At 39.9% G+C, this 19886-nt stretch overlaps 1 protein-coding gene across 3 annotated transcripts in view; it reads right to left on the reverse strand.

The window, feature by feature from the left end:
• Nucleotides 1–4632: 4632 nt before the first annotated feature.
• The window catches only part of NEK4 (NIMA related kinase 4), a 64845-nt gene continuing 49591 nt past the window's right edge, over nt 4633–19886 (reverse strand). For 2 of the 3 annotated variants that reach the window (XM_066351217.1, XM_066351214.1), the window contains one exon: nt 4635–6488. In XM_066351217.1, the coding sequence (XP_066207314.1) occupies nt 6396–6488 (93 nt within the window). In that variant the 3' untranslated portion in view covers nt 4635–6395. Of the gene's footprint in view, nt 6489–19886 lie in introns of all 3 variants that reach the window. The other variant, XR_010747214.1, reaches the window with a different exon arrangement.

Below are 19886 nucleotides of genomic sequence, written 5' to 3' on the forward strand. Positions count from 1 at the left end.
CCACTAGTGGGCGGTAGGGACCAGGTTGACTACCACTGTATTAGACAGATGCAAGCAAAAAGGAGGGGTAATAGTGGAAAAAAAAATCATACGTAATATAAGAAGGCATTAAGTGGGGCAAAGAGGGACGGACATTTTATAGCTGCCAAGATGTCACATGTGAATCATGCATCGACTAAGATAGGTAATGCATAAATCAACAAATGTTACTGATGAAAGAGTATAGCAAAGCTACACTTTTTTTTTAAAGCTACATTCTTGGTAGGAGATCAGCATGCTACTTTTCAGATTTTGATAGATCAAGTAGACAGGCAATTGATAAAAAGACTTGCATTTGTCTCTTTTACTTAGAACATATTCCCTCAGATATACATGACTTGTTCTCTCCTTTCACTTAGGTCTCTATCCAAATGTCAGTATAATGAGGAATTTCCTGATAATCTATTAAAGTAGTATGCTTCATCATTCTATATCCATTTAGTCTGCTTTATTTTTTTCATGACATTCAATATTATCTCGCAGTATATATTTATTTAATTGTCCTCCATAGGTGAAACTCCATGGGAACAGGAACCTTGTTTTGCTCACTGCTTTTTGTCTAGAACCTGTAAGAGTATGTGACACATGCCTGACCAGATGGTGGCACAGTGGATAGAGCATTGGACTGGGATGTGGAGGACCCAGGTTCAAGACCCTGAGGTCGCCAGCTTGAGCTCAGGCTCATCTGGTTTGAGCAAAACTCACCAGCTTGGACCCAAGGTCGCTGGCTTGAGCAAGGGGTTACTTGGTCTGCTGAAGGCCCACGGTCAAGGCACATATGAGAAAGCAATCAATGAACAACTAAGGTGTCGCAATGAAAAACTGATGATTGATGCTTCTCATCTCTCTCCCTCCTGTCTGTTCCTATCTATCCCTCTCTCTGACTCTCTGTCTCTGTAAAAAAAAAAAAAAAAAGAGTATGTGACACAACCTGACTAGTGATGGCACAGTGAATAAAGTGTCAAGCTGGGATGCTGAGGACCAAAGTTTGAAACCCCAAGGTCGCTGGCCTGAGCATGGGCTCATTCAGCTTGAGTACAGGGTCACTGGCTTGAGTGTAAGATCATAGACATGACTCCATTGGACTGGCTTGAGCCCAAAGTTTGCTGGCATGAGCAAGGGGTCTCTGGCTCAGCTTGAGCCCTGCCCCCCAATCAAGGCATTTATGAGAAGCAATCAATGAACAACTAAAGTACCAAAACTACAAGTTGATGCTCTCATCTCCCACCCTCTCTTACTTAAAAAAAATATGTGACACATTATAGGTGTTCAACGAATATTTAATGAATGATACAGAAAAAAATTAAAATGATACAGAGTTGCACTGTCCAATATGGTGTCACTAGTCACAAGTGTCTATTTACATTTAATTAAAACTAAAAAATTGAATTCTTTAAACTGGTCACATTTCAAGGACTCAATAGCTATATATGACTAGTGGTTACCATATAAAACAGTGCAGATATAGAACTTTTCCATCATCACAAAATGCTATTGATCAGACCTTATACAAACTTGTATAATATTTAATAGTGATTCTGTGCATAACAGAATTCACCTTTATTTTTTTAGAGAGAGGAAGGGAGAGAGATGATACCCATGAACTCGTAGTTGTAGCATTTGAGTTGTTCATTGGTTGCTTTCTCGTATGTACCTTGACCAGGGTACTCCAGCTGAGCCAGTGACCCCTTGCTCAGGTCAGTGACCATGGATCATGTCTTGGATCCGCACTCAAGCCAGTGAGCCCACACTCAAGCCAGATGAGCCAGTGCTGCTCAAGCCAGAAACCTCGGGATTTCAAACCTGGGTCCTCAGTGTCCCAGGTTGACACTTTATCCACTGTGCCACCACCAGTCAGGCAAATTCACCTTTACTAAATGCCCACATTATTGGCCATTCCTATAATGCAGGGGTAGTCAACCTTTTTATACCTACCGCCCACTTTTGTATCTCTGTTAGTAAAATTTTCTAACCACCCACCGGTTCCACAGTAATGGTGATTTATAAAGTAGGGAAGTAACTTTACTTTATAAAATTTATAAAGCAGAGTTACAGCAAGTTGAAGCATATAATAATAATTACTTATCAAGTACTTTATGTCAGATTTTCACTGTTTGGCAGAATAAATCTTTATAAAACAACTTACTATAGTTAAATCTATCTTTTTATTTATACTTTGGTTGCTCCAGTACCCCCCACCATGAAAGCTGGAACGCCCATTAGTGGGCGGTAGGAACCAGGTTGACTATCACTGCTATAATGGATCATCTACCGAACCAAAGGAAAAATAACTCTTAGGAACAGGTTGTGCAGTTCATACTCAGTAATACTGCAGTGTAGCTAGAGTAAGGAGAGAGAATTTCTTGGGCTCCCCAAACACACGGAAATTAAGAAATAAAAAATTGTAACTAGAATTAATGATTATTCAGAAACTAATGTCAAAACAAACCTATCAAAGTCTGAAATGTGCCCAAAAGTATAGTGAGAAAATTCATAGTCTTAAAAATCTGTTTTAATTTTTTAATACTTTTATTTATTTCTTTTTTTCAGAGACAGAGTCAGAGAGAAGGATAGATGTCAGACAGACAGGATCAGAGAGAGATGAGAAGCATCAGTTCTTTGTTGTGGCACCTTAGTTGTTCATTGATTGCTTTCTCATATATGCTTTGACCAGGGGACTACGGCAGGACAAATGACCTCTTGCTCAAGCCAGCAACCCCACACTCAAGCTGGATGAGCCCACCTTGGGGTTTCGAACCTGGGTCCTCCGTGTCCCAGTCCGACACTCTACACACTGTGCCACTGCCTGGTCAGGCATGTGTTTTGTAATTGAATAGAGTGTCGGCCTGGTGTGCAGGAGTCCTGGGTTTGATTCCCGGACAGGGCACACAGGAGAAGCACCCATCTGCTTCTCCACCCCTCCCCCTCTCCTTCCTCTCTGTCTCTCTCTTCTCCTCCCGCAGCTGAGGCTCCATTGGAGCAAAGTTGGCCCAGGCGCTGAGGATGGCTCCGTGGCCTCTACCCCAAGCGCTAGAATGGCTCTGGTCGCAACAGAGCGACGCCCCAGATGGGCAGAGCATCAACCCCTGGTGGGCATGCCGGGTGGATCCCGGTCAGGCGCATGCAGAGTCTGTCTGACTGCCTCCCCGTTTCCAACTTCAGAAAAATACAAAAAATAAATAAATAAAAAGATAAAACAAATGACTAAGCATTCAAGAGCCTGACCTGTGGTGATGTAGTAAATAGAGCATCAACCTGGAATGCTAAGGTTGCCAGTTCGAAACCCCAGGCTTGCCTGGTTGGGGCACATATAAGAAGCAGTAATGAACAACTAAAGTGAAGCAACTATGATCTTGCTCCCTATCTCTAACTCCGTCCTTCTCACTCTAAAAATGTCAATGAATATTTTTTTTCAGACCCTGATCAGTGGCTCAGTGGATAGATTGTCAGCCAGGCATATGGACGTCCCAGGTTCAACTCCTGGTCAGGGCACACATGAGAAGCGACCATCTGCTTCTCCCCCCTCCCCTGCTTCCCTTTTTCTTCCTCTTCTACCACAGCCAGTGGCTCAATTGGTTTGAGTGCTGCCCAGGTGCTGATGATAGCTCCATTGTAGCGCATCAGCTTCAGGCACAAAAAATAGCTCGGTACTGGAGTGTAGGCCCCAGATAGGATGGCCAGGTAGATTCTCGGTCAGGGTGCATGTGGGAGTCTGCCTCATTATCTCCCCTCCTCTTGCCTAAAAAATAATTAATTAAAACATTTATTTATGTATGTATTTGTGGGAGAGACAGAGAGTCAGAGAGAGGGACAGATAGGGACAGATAGACAGGAAGGGAGAGAGATGAGAAACATCAATTCTTTGTTGTGGTTCCTTAGTTGTTCATTGACTGATTTCTTATGTGCCTTGACTGGGGGGCTACAGCAGACCGAATGACCCCTTGCTAGAGCCAGCGACCTTGGGCTCAAGCTGGTGAATCTTGCTCAAACCAGATGAGCTCGCACTCAAGCTGGCAACCTGAGGGTCTCGAACCTAGGTCTTCCACATCCCAGTCAATGCTTTATTCACTGTGTCACCACCTGGTCAAGCTTTTTTTTTTTTTATCTTAAAGAATTATTAAGCATTCAAGAAAAAGAACCACAAAATAATAAAAAAAAATAGCATGAAAATGGAATAAATATTTAAATAATAAAAATATACAAAACAGGAATAATAAACTATGTGGGAGATTTTTTTTTCTTTGTATTTTTCTGAAATTGGAAACAGAGAGGCAGTCAGACAGGCTCCGCATGCGCCCGATCGGGATCCACCCGGTATGCCCACCATGGGGCAATGCTTTGTTGCAACCAGAGCCATTCTAGCACCTGAGGCAGAGGCTATAGAGCCATCCTCAGCGCCAGGGCCAACTTTGCTCCAATGGAGCCTTGTCTGCGGGAGGGGAAGAGAGAGACAGAGAGGAAGGAGAGGGGGAGGGGTGGAGAAGCAGATGGGCGCTTCTCCTGTGTGCCCTGGCTGGGAATCGAACCTGGGACTTCTGCACGCCAGGCCGACGCTCTACTACTGAGCCAAACGGCCAGGGCCCTATGTGGGAGATTTTTTAATTCTAATAAAATAGTATGTACAACTTTATACCTGTAAGTTAGAAAACTTAAGTAAATCAGTGACTTTCCAGAAAGATGTAGGTTTTCTAAACATAAAAGAAATGGTGAATAGCTTAGGAAGACAAACAATTTGCCAAAGATTTGCCCTCTTGGAGTGTTGGGATTAGATAGTATAGTTGAGTTCTAACAAACTCTTCAAAGTAAAAAGAAGTCTCAGAAACCAGGCTTATGAACATTGTAAGGGCAAGGAGTATTGTGTTATTTATTCATCACTCTATTCCCAGCTTCAGAAATAGTACCTACCCAAACAGTTAAGGTCTGTTATGTGACTAGAAAGGGAAAATTTCATTAGAGTATTTTATGTGTGTGTATATTTTCAAAGAAGATACATTTTTAGTTATAAAAACAAAAATTTCTGGAGAAGTATTCGCTTTTAGAATGCCCTGAATATAAAAGTGAAAATTACTAATCAAGAATTATTTTATAAAATCTATTTTATAGATTTTATAAGGTAGGCATTACTTCTTATAAACAACTAATAAGAAATGTGGTATATAAGCACACATTTAAAACATGGGAAGACAACCAATATCTTGATGTACAAGTAGCCAAACTTCAGGAGACAAATATGTCCAACATGATTAAGAGGAGCTGGACTCTACTTACAAATTGCTTAACTGAAAAAGGAGTAAGTGTTTAAGAAATGTTTTCACTGATGGGAAAATAAAACTAAAGGCCCTGGCCAATTGGCTCATTGGTAGAGTATCAGCCCATCGTGTGGAAGTCCTGGGTTCGATTCCTGGTCAGGACACACAGAAGAGGCACCCATCTGCTTCACCACCCTTCCCCCTCTCCTTCCTTTCTCTCTCTCTTCCTCTCCCGCAGCCAAGGCTCCATTGGAGCAAAGTTGGCTCAGGCGCTGAGGATAGCTCCATGGTCTCCACCTCAGGTGCTAGAAGCTCCAGTTGCAATGGGGCAATGCCCCAGATGGGCAGAGCAGCACCCCGTAGTGGGCTTGCTGGATGGATCCCAGTCGGGCGCATGTGGGAGTCTGTCTCTCTGCTTCCCCGCTTTTCACTTCAGAAAAATATAAAAAGTAAAAATAAAAAACCAGCATGTAAAACATTGATTCACAAAAGCAAAATCTCTATTAGTTTCAATTCTTGTATATCCTCAATGAGGTACATATTACATGAAAATAAAATGTTAAACATCCATCAATATGTAAAGAGGAATTCAATTTCTCAAGTACTAGAAACAACTTCAGTCTTTAAATCTACTCCCAGAATCTAGAATTGACTTTTTTAAAAAATAATTTATCAACTACCTAAGATTATTAACAATGACAAATAGTATCACTGAACATAGAATGTTATTTATTTCTCCTACTGCTTTTACCAGTGTAGTATAATATAAAACTTCCAATCCAATATTACATGGTCTTATATTCAAGCTAGTTATAATTAGGTCCTTAAAAAAATAAAGTTCTAAATATAAAGTTGGAGATTTAAGGCTCAGTAAACAATAGCCAGTCTTATAACAGATTTTTCCTCACAAAGAGAATAAGCCAAAGTTTCTTTTATGAACTTGCTTCATATCACTCTGTTCTGTCCCATTTCTTCTCCAGTAAAAAAAACCCCAAAGGGCTATATGGAGAGTGAATAGCCTGTAGCCATCATTATAAGTGTGTTTCTGTTTAAGCCAAAAACCTTTGAATATAGGTCTTCAGTTCTGGCAGCAATTAAAATAAATTCTCAAAAATTCACATTTTCTTCAAAAAATTTCAATTGGCGAGCTTTCACACTGTAAGTTGTATACTTTTCACGCATGTGCTCCTGCAAATGCACCTATTTGGGAAAAATAAAAGAATCAGTATGTAGTAGAAAAAATATTTCTGTAATCTTAGAAAAATAGCTTTTCTGAGCATGACACCAAAGGTGGAAATCACATTGGTAAATACTAATAGTATATTTACATAAAAATTTTAACTTCAAGATACCAAAAAATAGTCATAAGAAATTGAAAAGCAAAAAATAAACTAGGGTAAGTATTTTCAACAAACATGACAAAGAATACCATTAACATATGAAAAGCTCTTAGGATCAATAAAACAAAATGGTAGAACATCAGAGTTGATAAAATCCAACAGATAATTCAGCAAAAGTATTTACAAAATAATACAAATAACCAATTAATATACAGAAAATTCAATTTGACTAGAGATCAAGAAAATTTACTATGTGATACTATGTTGAAAGAAATTCCTTAACGGATGTGTTAAAAAGATGTCATGGACCTCCTGATACAGTGTACTAAGGATACAACATCACTTCTGTGGTATTCCTGCCAAGATGCATAATCTGAATCTACTCATGAGGTCAGACAAATTCAAACCCAGATGCATTTTATAAAACATGGCATCTTCAAAGATGTCAAGGTCAAAACAAAGACAGAGTAAGTGTTCCAGATTAAAGGAGATAAAACAACTAAATATAAAATGTGATCCTAGTTGGTCCCACATGTGGCATGACAGCATGAGGAGCTCTGCAGACCCCTCCCTCAGTGAAACCGGGAAAAATTTTTTTTTAAAACCACCCATTTAGGCCCTGGGAGGGTAGCTTAGTTGGTTAGAGCGTCATCCTGATAAGGCAATGTTGCAGGTTCCATCCCTGGTCAGGGCACATACAAGAATCAACCACTGAATGCATAAATAAGTGGAAAAACAAATCAATGTTTCTCATCCTGCCTTTCTCTCTAAAATTAATAATTTGTTTTTCTAAAACCCAACCATTTAGTCTCTGGAAATGGTCCTATGTGCATACAGCAAATAAAGACATAATTTTTTTTTCAAATAAATCTAAAACTCATTAAGAAAGAGTCTATGGTATTTGAACTAAGATCAACTGCCTCCCTCTGCACTTTCAGGCTCTTGAGACAGAATTACATCCCATTGGTGGAGCAAAAAAAACAGGGTTCCCTTCCCACAAGCCTCCCAGTCAGAAGACTATGTTCCTAGAAGGGGCATAGCATCAGAATATTTATCTCATCCTGTCCCCAATACCTGTTGTTGAAGATAAGTTTTGGAAGAGTGCAGGGAAGAGGTGGAAGCTTCCTTCTTACCCTCAGCTTGGACTTGTAGGAAGGGGGGTCTACCTTGGGTGCAGGGCCACTGAAAATACTGGAGTTCTACTCCATATTTGGCCCAGACCAAAAAGTGAAGATTCCATTCTGGATGAAGCATGCTGAGAAGACCAAGAGACTACAGCCCTCTCACTCCCCTATGAGCTTTTAAAGTGGGGATATCACTTAGAAGCAAACATGCTAATTCTCCTCACACCCAGTTCTAGAGTTTTGCCCAGAGATTTTGCCTAGGAATCTTTTCCTAAATGAACTGACTTCGTTTGGGACAGACTAAGGAAAAATTCAAACCTAAGCATACTCTCAAAAACAAAACAGCCTGACCGGGCGGTGGCATAGTAGATAGAGCGTCGGACTGGGATGCGGAAGAGCCAGGTTTGAGACCCCAAGGTTGCCAGCTTGAGTGAGGGCTCATCTGGTTTGAGCAAAAGCTCACCAGCTTGAGCCCAAGGTCGCTGGCTCGAGCAAAGGGTTACTCGGTCTGCTGAAGGCCCGCAGTCAAGGCACATATGAGAAAGCAATCAATGAACAACTAAGGTGTTGCAATGCGCAACGAAAAACTAATGATTAATGCTTCTCATCTCTCCATTCCTGTCTGTCTGTCCCTGTCTATACCTCTTTCTGACTCTCTGTCTCTGTAAAAAACAACAACAACAATAACAACAACAACAAAAAAAACGATAACAAAAAAAATGAGGTAGTGGTGGAAGGCAACCGGGAGATTGGCAGATTAAACACTGACCTTGGGAACTCTCCCTTCAAAGGTGACTGAATTTGTGGATTTGTCTGTAGCACCATATATATATATGAGGTATATATATATGAGGTATATATATATGAGGTATATATATATATATATACCTCAGGGCATTGTTGAAAACAGCAAAGCAATCAGCTGGCAACTAAAAAACCATAAAGCTGGGTAAGGTCAGGGAAAGGGAGAGTGCCCAGAGAGAGATGCCAAACCCTGTCATTCCAAGGTGGTTGAGGACATACCCAAGGTTGCACTACTGAGGGTCATCAAAGGCTTTACGTTGTGGGGAAAGGTGAAAGGGTAAAATAAAATAGACCACTAAAATAATCCAGCCAACCACTAAACAAATGAATAACAATGACAACCCTCACTGCTAGGGAGGCCAGTGTCCAGATTTGTAAAAACATACCTAAAACTTCCAGTTGCCAATAAAAAGTTATGACACATGCAAAGAAACAGGATGACACATACACTGGGGATAAAAACAGGCAAAGAAAAAAATTCCTGTGGGAACAACCAGATGCTGGATTTAACAGAAAAACACACTAAAGTAGCCATTATAAACATGTACACAAAACAAAAGAAAATAATGATTACAGAAGTAAAGGAAGGTATGATGACAATGTCATATCAAAGAATATTGATAAAAAGAACTAAAAAGAGCCTGACCTGTGGTGGCGCAGTGGATAAAGCGTCAACCTGGAAACGCTGAAGTTGCCGGTTCAAAACCCTGGGCTTGCCTGGTCAAGGCACATATGGGAGTTGATGCTTCCTGCTCCTCCCCTCCTCCCCTCTCTATAATGAATAAATAAAATCTTAAAAAAAAAAAAAAAAAGAAATCCATCTTTAAAAAAAAAAAGAAATAAAAAGAACCAAATGGAAATTCTGGAGTTAAAATGTGCAATAATAAAAGGTTCACCAGAGGGAATCAACAGTATATTTGAACTGATGAAAGAATTTTAAGCAATCTTAGAGATAGATCAATAGAGATTATGTAATAAAAAAAACACACACAAAAAAAAAACCAGAGAAAAAAGGAAATTAAGAAAATAAACAGAGCCTCAGAGAAATGTGGGATACCATTTAAGCACACCAACACATGTGTAATGGGAGTACCAGAGGGAAAGGAAAAAAAAAACCCATTAAACACCCAGGAAGCTCATGAACTCCAAACAGAATCAGCTCAAAGAGATCCACACACAGACTCATTCAAGTAAAAGGGCTACAAGCCCAAGACAGGGAGAAAATCTTGAAAGCAGAAAGAGAAAAATGACATCACTTATAAGGGAATCCAAATAACATTAACAGCTGAATTATAAACAAGGGAGGCCAGAAAGCAGTGGAATAACATTCAAAATGCTCAGAGAAAAAAATTTCAACCAACAATCACATAACCAGTAAACCTATCTTGCAAAAATGAAGGCCAAACACATTTCCAGATAAAAATATAATTTGTGGCTAGCCTCCTCACAAGAATTACTAGAGGAAGTTCATCAGGCTGAAAGGAAGAGACCCCAGGCAGTAATTCAAATTACATGAAAACACAAAAACACTGATGAAGGCAATTGTATAAATAAACACAATATACATGCATATTACTTTTCCTTTCTTCTCTAACTTGAATTTAAAAGCAACTGTATAATTCAATATGTATTGAAGATGGCAGAGAGAAAGCAATAGGAATACATGTCCTCAAATAGATAAAAATTGCCCTAGCAGAATCTGCTTGATGTAACTAATTTGGAAATCTGGAGCCTATTAAAGGTTTGCAACATCCACAGGAAGGCTTTGATAATAAGTTGTGGTTAATTTCAGCTCTTAGTACCCTCCACCCTGATAGCAGGAAGCTGTGAAGATGTTCCTAGAGCAATTTGCACACAGTTCTAGAAGCCAGAGTGGGCAATAAGAACCCTGTCTTAAAACAAACAAAAAAACCCTGTCTTCCAAGTACCAGGAATGAGTATACAGAGAGCTGATTACTGCTTCTGATCATGGAGGTACAGACTCAATGGCAGGCAACCACTGTTGCAACTGTCACTGATATTGTTAAAAACCTCTCCCCCGTCCAGCAGAAGCCAGTTCCAAGGGATTTGCATTGTAGGAGTGCCAGAAAAAGAGAAAAAGAGGAAGAGAGATTACTTGAAGACAGTAACCAAAAATTTACCAAATTTAATGAAAGCCATGAATATAAACATCCAAATGGAGGGTAGTAAAGGGTCAAGGGGGTCAAATATATGGTGACCAAGGAGATTTGACTTTGGGTGGTAAACACACAATGCAATACACAGGTGATATCAAATTGTACACATGAAGCCTATATAATTTACTTTTAGATTTTATTTATTGATTTCATAGAGAGGAAAGAGACAAAGAAAGGCAGGGAGGAGTGCTTGGAGCATCAAGTCTCAGTAGTTGCTTCTCATATGTGCCCTGACAGGGCAAACCTGGGGTTTCAAAACAGCAACCTCAGCATTCTAGGTCAACACTCTATCCACTGCACCACCACACGTCAGGCTGAAGCCTATATTTTATTAACCAATGTCACCCCAATAAGTTTAATATAAAAAAGAACAATAAAAAGCAATAAAACAACTCATGCAGTTAGTAAGAGGCCCAGGTAGAAGCTGAATTAGGCCTGGTACTCTTCTTGACCCTATGGCTGCCTTCCTGAGTGCTCATGACTCTATACCATCATCAACAACATCAAAAAATAAAAACATCCAAGAAGCTCAACAAACTTTTAAGTAAGATGAACACAAAGAGTTCACACCCAGACACATTATAATCAAACTGTTGAAAGCCAAATACAAGGAGAGAATCTTGAAAGCAGCAAGAAAGGAGTGACTCATCACATACAAGAGATTTCCTGACAGGTGGGGGTGCAGTGGAGAGAGAGTTCACTTGGGATGGTGAGGTCCTAGGTTTGAAACCCCAAGGTCACCAGCTTGAGCATGGGGTCAATGGCATGATCCCATGGTTGCTGGCTTGAGCCCAAAGGTTGCTGGCTTGAAGCCCAAGGCCTCTGGCTTGAGCAAGAAGTCACTGGCTCAGTTTGAGCCACCTGGTCATGGTATGAGAAGCAACCAATGAACAACTAAATTCATGCAACTACAAGTTGATGCTTATCTCTCTCCCTTCTTCTCTCTCTCTCTTTCACATGCTAAAAATAAAAAAGATTATCAGTTGGACTGTGGTGGAGCAGTGGCTAGACCATCGACTTGGAACACTGAGGTCACTGGTTTGAAACCCTGGGCTTGCCCAGTCAAGGCACATACAACAAGCAAACAATGAAAAACTAAAAAGTGAAGCAACTATGAGTTGATACTTGTCACTCCTCTACCCCCTCCTCTCTCTGTAAAATCAATAAATAAAATCTTTTTAAAAATTATCAGCAAATTTCTCATCAGAAACTTCAGAGCCAGAAGCAGGATGATATTTTCAAAGTGAAAAACCAAAAAAAAACATCAACAAGAAACCCCTATCAACCAAGAATCCTATATCTAGCAAAAACGTCTTTCAAAAGTAAGAGAAAAAAGAAGGAAATCCTGCCATTTTCAATAACATGGATGGACCATGAAGGCATTATGCTAAATGAAATAAGTCAGGAAAAGGCAAACAATATATAACCTCACTTATATGTGGGATATAAAAAAACCAAACTCATAGAACAGATTAGTGGTTGCCACTAATTAGGGGGTGGAGGTGGGGGATAAGGGAAATGTGTAAAGGTGGTCAAAAGGTACAAATTCCAGTTACAAAATAAATAAGTTCTGGGTATATAATTTATAGCATGGTGACTATAGTTAACATTACTGTATTGTTATTTGAAGTTGCTAAGAGCAGATCTTAAAAGTTCTCATCACAAGAAAAAAATTTTAACTATGACAGGTGACATGTTAAGCTAACTGAAATAATTTTGTAATATATACCGTATCAAATCATTATGCTGTACACCATAAACTACACAATACCAATTATATCTCAATAAAACTGGGGGTGGGGGAAAGGAAGGAGAACTTAAGACATTTCCAGATAAGCAAAAGATGAAACCTGTTAGCATTAAACCTGTCCTGCAAGAAATACTAAAAGGAATCCTGCCAGTTGAAATGAAAGGATCCTAGATAGTAACCTGAAGCTGTATGAATATAGATCTCAGTAAAGGTAAATACAGGGACATATACATTATCAAAGCCAGTAGTGTTGTAACAATGATTTATAATTTTTTGTTTTCTATATGACTTAAATACATGAAAAAAATTATTCTGAAAGCTAGTTCTATTGTAACTCTGATTTGTAACTCTACATTTTGTTTTCTACAAAATTAAAAACATTACTAGTCTGGGTCCTGGCTGGTTTGCTCAGTGGATAGAGCGTCGGCCCAGCATAGGGATGACCCAGGTTTGATCCCCAGTCAAGGCAGACATAGGAGGTGACCATCTGCTTCTCTTTCTCTCCTTCTCTCCCTCTCTCTCTCTTCCCCTCTCACAGCCAGTGGCTCCACTGGTTCAAGCATTAGTCCCAGGCACTGAGGATAGCTCAGCTGATTCAAGCATCATCCCCAAACAATGTTGTCAGGTGGATCCCAGTCGGGGCACATGCGGGAGTCTATGTCCCTATCTCCCCTCCTCTCACTTAGAGGAAACAAACACTTACTAGTTTCTTTTTGGATAGACAATATGTAAAGATGAAATTTTGTGACATCAAAAGAGGCAGGGACAGAGCTATAAAGCAGAAATTCTGTATGTTATTAAAGTTAATTTGATATAAATTCAGATTAAAGTATTAAAACTTTAGGATGTTAAATGTAATCCCCATGGTAACCACAAAGAAAATATAGACTAAAGACAATGTAAATAGAATTAAAATGTTTCACTACAAAAAAATGTAGCATAAAAGAAGACTGTAATGCAGGAAATGAGGAACAAAACTCTGTAGGGCATATATAGAAAACAAATAACAAAATGACATATGTCCATCCCTATCAGTAATTATTTTAAACCCTCAAATCAAAAGACACAGATTGGCAGAATGGATAACAAAACTATATGCTGTCTACAAGACACAATGGATTGAAAGTGAAAAGACTGAAAAAAATGTCCCATGCAAACAATAACCAAAAGAAAGAAGGGGTGGCTATACTAATATCAGACAGAACAGACCCGAAATCAAAGAGGTTACAACCAGTGGTAGTCAACCTAGTCCCTACTGCCCACTAGTGGGCGTTCCAGCTTTCAAGGTGGGTGGTAGCGGAGCAACCAAAGTATAAATAAAAAGATAGATTTAACTATAGAAAGTTGTTTTATAAAGATTTATTCTGCCAAACTTAGTGAAAATCCGACATAAAGTACTTGGTAAGTAATTATTATTATATGCTGTAACTTGCTGTAACTCTGCTTTATCAATTTTATAAAGTCAAGTTACTTCCCTACTTTATAAATCACCATTACTGTGGAACCAGTGGGCGGTTAGAAAATTTTACTACTAACAGAGATACAAAAGTGGGTGGTAGGTATAAAAAGGTTGACTACCCCTGCAATAGACAAAGATGTTATATGATGTATTAACAAAAGGATTGATACAGCAGAAAGACATAATTATATACACATTTATGCACCCAAGACTATCAAAATATATGAGGCAAAAATTGATAGAATTGAAGGAAGAAACAGTTTTACAATTATAGTTGGAGACTTCAATATATACTTGAACAACACAACTACAGTTGACCCTTGAACAACAAAGGTTTGAACTGCAGAAATCCACTTATATTTGTGTTTGATTTTTTTTTCAAGAAACCTGGTCCTCTGTACCTCCAGGTTTTGCATCCTCAGATTCAACTATCAAAGAATCAAAAATAGTTATTTTCAATCCTCAGTTGGGAAATCATTGATGTGGAGGGCCAACTGTTCTATACTATTTTATGTAAGGGACTTGAGGACCCTCAGATCTGGGTATATGGGGGGGGGGGTCCTGGGACTCAATATCTTACACATATAACTCCAAGAAAATATACAAATGTAAGTAGTACAGGAAAAGATACTCAACATCATTCGTCATTGGGAAAATGTAAGTCAAAACCACAATGAATAACATTTCATACCCACTATAATAAAAAAGTCAGATGGTAACAAGCATTGGTGAGGATATGGAGAAATTGGAACCCTCTCATGCTGCCGTTAGGAATGTAAAATGATGCAGCCACTTTGGAAACCAGTCTGGAAGTTCCTCAAACGTTTAATGTAGACTTATCATATTACTACTAGTTATCATTCTACTACTAGTTATATGCCCAAGAGAAGTGAATCCACACAAAAGTTTATACCAGAATTATTTATGATAGGCATGTAGAAACCCAAATGTCCATCATCTGAGAAATAGATAAAATGTGGTAGAATAATACCCCCTTATCTGTGGGGGCCATGTTCCAAGATTCCCAGTGGATGCCTGCAACTGTAGGCAGTAAGAAACCTGATGTATACTTTTTTTGGTATTTTTCTGAAGTTGGAAACAGGGAGGCAGTCAGATAGACTCCCACATGTACCCGACAGGGATCCACCTGGCATGCCCACCAGGGGGCGATGCTCTGCCCATCTGGGGTGTCGCTCTGCCGCAATCAGAGCCATTCTAGTGCCTGAGGCAGAGGCCACAGAGCCATCCTCAGCGCCCAGGCAAACTTTGCTCCAATGGAGCCTTGGCTGCAGGAGGGGAAGAGAGAGACAGAGAGGAAGGAGAGGGGGAGGGGTGGAGAAACAGATGGGCACTTCTCCTGTGTGCCCTGGCTGGGAATCGAACCCGGGACTCCTGCACGCCAGGGCAACACTCTACCACTGAGCCAACCGGCCAGGGCTACTTTTTCCTATACATATATACTTGCAATAAAGTTTAATTTATAAAGTAGACACAGTAGGCCCTGGCCGGTTGGCTCAGCGGTAGAGCGTCAGCCTAGCGTGCGGAGGACCCGGGTTCGATTCCCGGCCAGGGCACACAGGAGAAGCGCCCATCTGCTTCTCCACCCCTCCGCCGCGCTTTCCTCTCTGTTTCTCTCTTCCCCTCCTGCAGCCAAGGCTCCATTGGAGCAAAGATGGCCCGGGCGCTGGGGATGGCTCTGTGGCCTCTGCCTCAGGCGCTAGAGTGGCTCTGGTTGCAACATGGCGACGCCCAGGATGGGCAGAGCATCGCCCCTGGTGGGCAGAGCATTGCCCCATGGTGGGCGTGCTGGGTGGATCCCGGTCAGGCGCATGCGGGAGTCTGTCTGACTGTCTCTCCCTTGTTTCCAGCTTCAGAAAAATGAAAAAAAAAAAAAAAAAAAGAGTAGACACAGTAGGAGATGAACAACAACTCAATAAAATAAACAATTATACTGTAATAAAAGTTATATAAATGTGGTCTCTTTCAAAATATTTTATTGTACTGTACATAAAGATGGATATGCTGGACAAAGGGATGATTCACATCCTGGATGGGAGGGAGCAAGATAGCTCGAGATTCCATCACAATACTCTGAATGGCATGCCATTTAGATTTAGGCCTGACTAGGCGGTGGTGCAGTGGATAGAGCATCAGTCTGGGATGCTGAGGAACCAGGATCGAAAACCCGTGGTTGCCGGCTTGAGTGCAGGCTCATACGGCTTGAGTGCAAGCTCATATGGCTTGAGTGCAGACTCACCAGCTTGAGTGTGGGGCCACCTGCTTGAGCATGGGATCATAGATATGATCCCATGGTAACTGGCTTGAGCCCAAAGGTCGCTGGCTTGAACTCAAGGTCACTTGATCAAGGGGTCACTCACTCTGCTGGAGCCCCCCCCCCGTCAAGGCACATATGAGAAAGCAATCAAAGAACAACTAAGATGCCACAATGAAGAATGGATGCTTCTCATCTCTCCCTTCCAGCCTGTCTGTCCCTGTCTGACCCTCTCTCTTGCTAAACAAAACAACAACAAAAAACTTATGCATTATTTCTGGAATTTTCCATTTAATATTTTTGGACCACAGTTGATCATAGGTACCTAAAAATCACAGAAAGTGAAACCACAGATAAGGGGGGACTACTGTATATCTATACAATGGAATATTGTTCAACCATAAAAGGGAATGAAGAAACTGATATATGCTACTACACAGATAAAGCTTGAAAATATATGCTAGTGAAAGTAGATAGTCACAAAATACCATACATTTTGTATGATTTCATTAAATGAAACATCTATAATAGGCAGAAATTTTTTTCTTTTGCTATAAAGGATATTAATGTAACAGTGGAATTTAAATAAGGTCTATAGACAGATTAGATAAGTGTTTTATCATATGATATTTTTCTTTCTGACTGGCTTATTTCACTTAACATAATAGTTTCCAGGTCCATTCATGCAATTGCAAAAGGTAAGATTTCCTTCTTTTTCACAGCCACGTAGTATTCTATTGTGTATATGTACCACTGCTTTTTAATCCACTCGTCCACTGATAAACATTTGGGCTGTTTCCAGATCATGGCTATTGTAAACAATGCTGCCATTAACATGGGGGTGCATTTCTTCTTTTGAATCAGTGATATGGTGTTCTTAGGATAAATTCTTAAAAGTGGGATGGCTGGGTCAAAAGGCAGTTCTACTTTAAATTTTTTGAGGAATCTCCATACTGTTTTCCACAGAGGCTGCACCAGTCTGCATTCCCACCAGCAGTGCAGGAGGGTTCCCTTTTCTCCACATCCTTGTCAGCACTTATTATGTGTTGTTTTGTTAATGACCACCATTCAGACTGGTGTGAGCTGATATCTCATTGTGGTTTTAATTTGCATTTCTCTAATGATTAGTGATGTTGAACATTTTTTCATCTGCCTATTGGTCATCTATATGTCCTCTTTGGAGAAGTGTCTATTCATTTCTTTTGCCCATTTTTTGATTGGATTGTTTATCTTCCTGGTGTTGAGTTTTACAAGTTCTTTATAAATTTTGGTTATTAACCCCTTATCAGATGTATTGTCGAATATGTTCTCCCATTGTGTGGTTTGTCTTTTTATTCCATTCATATTGTCTTTAACTGTGCAAAAGCTTTTTAGTTTGATGTAGTCCCATTTGTTTATCCTGTCCTTTATTTCACTTGCGTGTGGAGATAAATCAGCTAATATATTGCTGTGAGAGATGTCGGAGAGCTTACTGCATATGTTTTCTTCTAAGATGCTTATGGTTTCACGACTTACATTAAAGTCTTTTATCCATTTTGAGTTTATTTTTGTGAATGGTGTAAGTTGGTGGTCTAGTTTCACTTTTTTTGCAGGTAGCTGTCCAATTTTCCCAACACCATTTGTTAAAGAGGCTATCTTTACTCCATTGTATGCTCTTACCTCCTTTGTCAAATATCAATTGTCCATAAAGGTGTGGGTTTATTTCTGGGTTCTCTGACCTGTTCCATTGATCTATATGCGTGTTCTTATGCCAGTACCAAGCTGCTTTGAGTACAATAGCCTTGTAGTATAACTTGATATCAGGAAGTGTGATACCACCCACTTGATTCTTCTTTTTCAAGATTGCTGAGGCTATTCATGTTTTTTTGTTCCATATAAATTTTTGGAATATTTTTTCTATATCTTTGAAGTATGTCATTGGTATTCAGAGAAGGGAAAGAGATTGGTGAAATTATATATACATAACACAGCATTATAGAAAGCAGAAAAGCAAATCCTGGAGGGAAGGGGGAGGGCATTGGGAGGAGGGGGACAAGGGGGATGTTGAGGGGAACACAAGGGTGGGGGGATGTATTTGGTAGGACACTAGAATCTATGTAAACATAATAAATTAAAATCAATTTTAAAAGAAAGTGTTTTATCAGTGTTAATTTCCTCATTTTGATCACTGTACAGTTGTTATGTAAGGAAATATTCTTGTTTTTAGGAAATACACCAAAGAATTTATAGGTAAAAGAACATCATGTCTATAATTTCCTCATAAATAAAAAATTATTTTATATATGAAAAAAGAGCATAATAAAGCAAAAGTGGGGAATATAGGTGAGAAGTATTCAGGAACTCTATACTATATTTGTAACTTTTCTGTTAGCCTAATATTATTTTGAAATAAATAAATTAAAATAACATTCAGATATCATTTATTATTAACTCGGTAGAGAAGCAACTGTTTTTCTAGGAACTTAAGGTTTTATTGTTGTTATTATTACTATTGAAAAAGTAAAATATACATCTCCAAAAGGCCCTGGCCAGTAGGCCCAGTGGTAGAGCGTCGGCCCAGCATGTGGAAGTCCCAGGTTCAATTCCCAGTCAGGGCACACAGGAGAAGTGCCCATCTGCTTCTCCATCCCTCCTCCTCTCCCTTCTCTCTCTCTCTCTCTCTCTCTCTCTCTCTCTCTCTCTCCTCTTCTTCTCCCTTCCTGCAGGCATGGCTTGATTAGAATGAGTTGGCCCCGGGCACTGAGGATGGCTCTATGGCCTCTGCCTCAGGCACTAAAAAATGCCTCCAGATGCAACAGCTCAGGGCCCCAGGTGGGCAGAGCATTGTCCCCTAGTGGGCTTGCCAGGTGGATCCTGGTTGGGGTGCATGTGGAAGTCTATCTCTGCCTCCCCTCCTCTTACAAAAAAAATTTTAAATAAATAAATAAATAAATCTCCAAAAAGAGCAACCAGTCAAAAAATGTTCAGGCATTTCTACTACTCTAAAAATTTTCATAATGCAGATCTGACACAAAACAACTGATTTACTGGGGAATAATTTGCATGATGTGAACTATGATTGATTATCACAATCAGGAATTAGCCAGGGAAAATAGGAAAAGAATAGTGGCCTTGAGGCACAGGACAATCAGGAGTAACTGTTACTACAAGGGGCTGGCTGTGCTTCAGAGCTCAGTGGTACTGTTAAGTGAAAAATACAGGCTACAAAACTGTATATAGTATAATCCTGTTTTTGCTTTTTTAAAAAAGCTATGGTGCCCTGGCCAGTGGTGCAATGGATAGAGCTCCAATGTCGCTGGTTTGATCCAAAGATCACTAGCTCAACCCCAAGGTCTTGGGCTCAATCATGAGGGTGCCAACTTGACTCTGAGAGCACTAGCTCGATCCTGAGGGCACCTGTTCAAGGCCCAGTCAGGGAATGTAAGAGAAACAATCAATGGGTGCACAACTAAGTGTAATAACAACTTGATGCTTCTCTCTCTCTCCCTGCCCCTTACTTTCTCAAAAAAAAAAGCTATGATATGGATATGATGGGTGTGTATATAGACAGCAAAACTACAGACATATGTGTAAGAGGGTGAAAGGGAGTATAGAACAGTAGTTAAGAGCATGGTCTCTGGAATCAGACTGACTGCACTGAAGACCCACTGTTCAGCAAGTTGTTAACAACAT

The sequence above is a fragment of the Saccopteryx leptura genome, chromosome 10 (assembly GCF_036850995.1).
Source record: "Saccopteryx leptura isolate mSacLep1 chromosome 10, mSacLep1_pri_phased_curated, whole genome shotgun sequence".
NCBI lineage: Eukaryota > Metazoa > Chordata > Mammalia > Chiroptera > Emballonuridae > Saccopteryx > Saccopteryx leptura.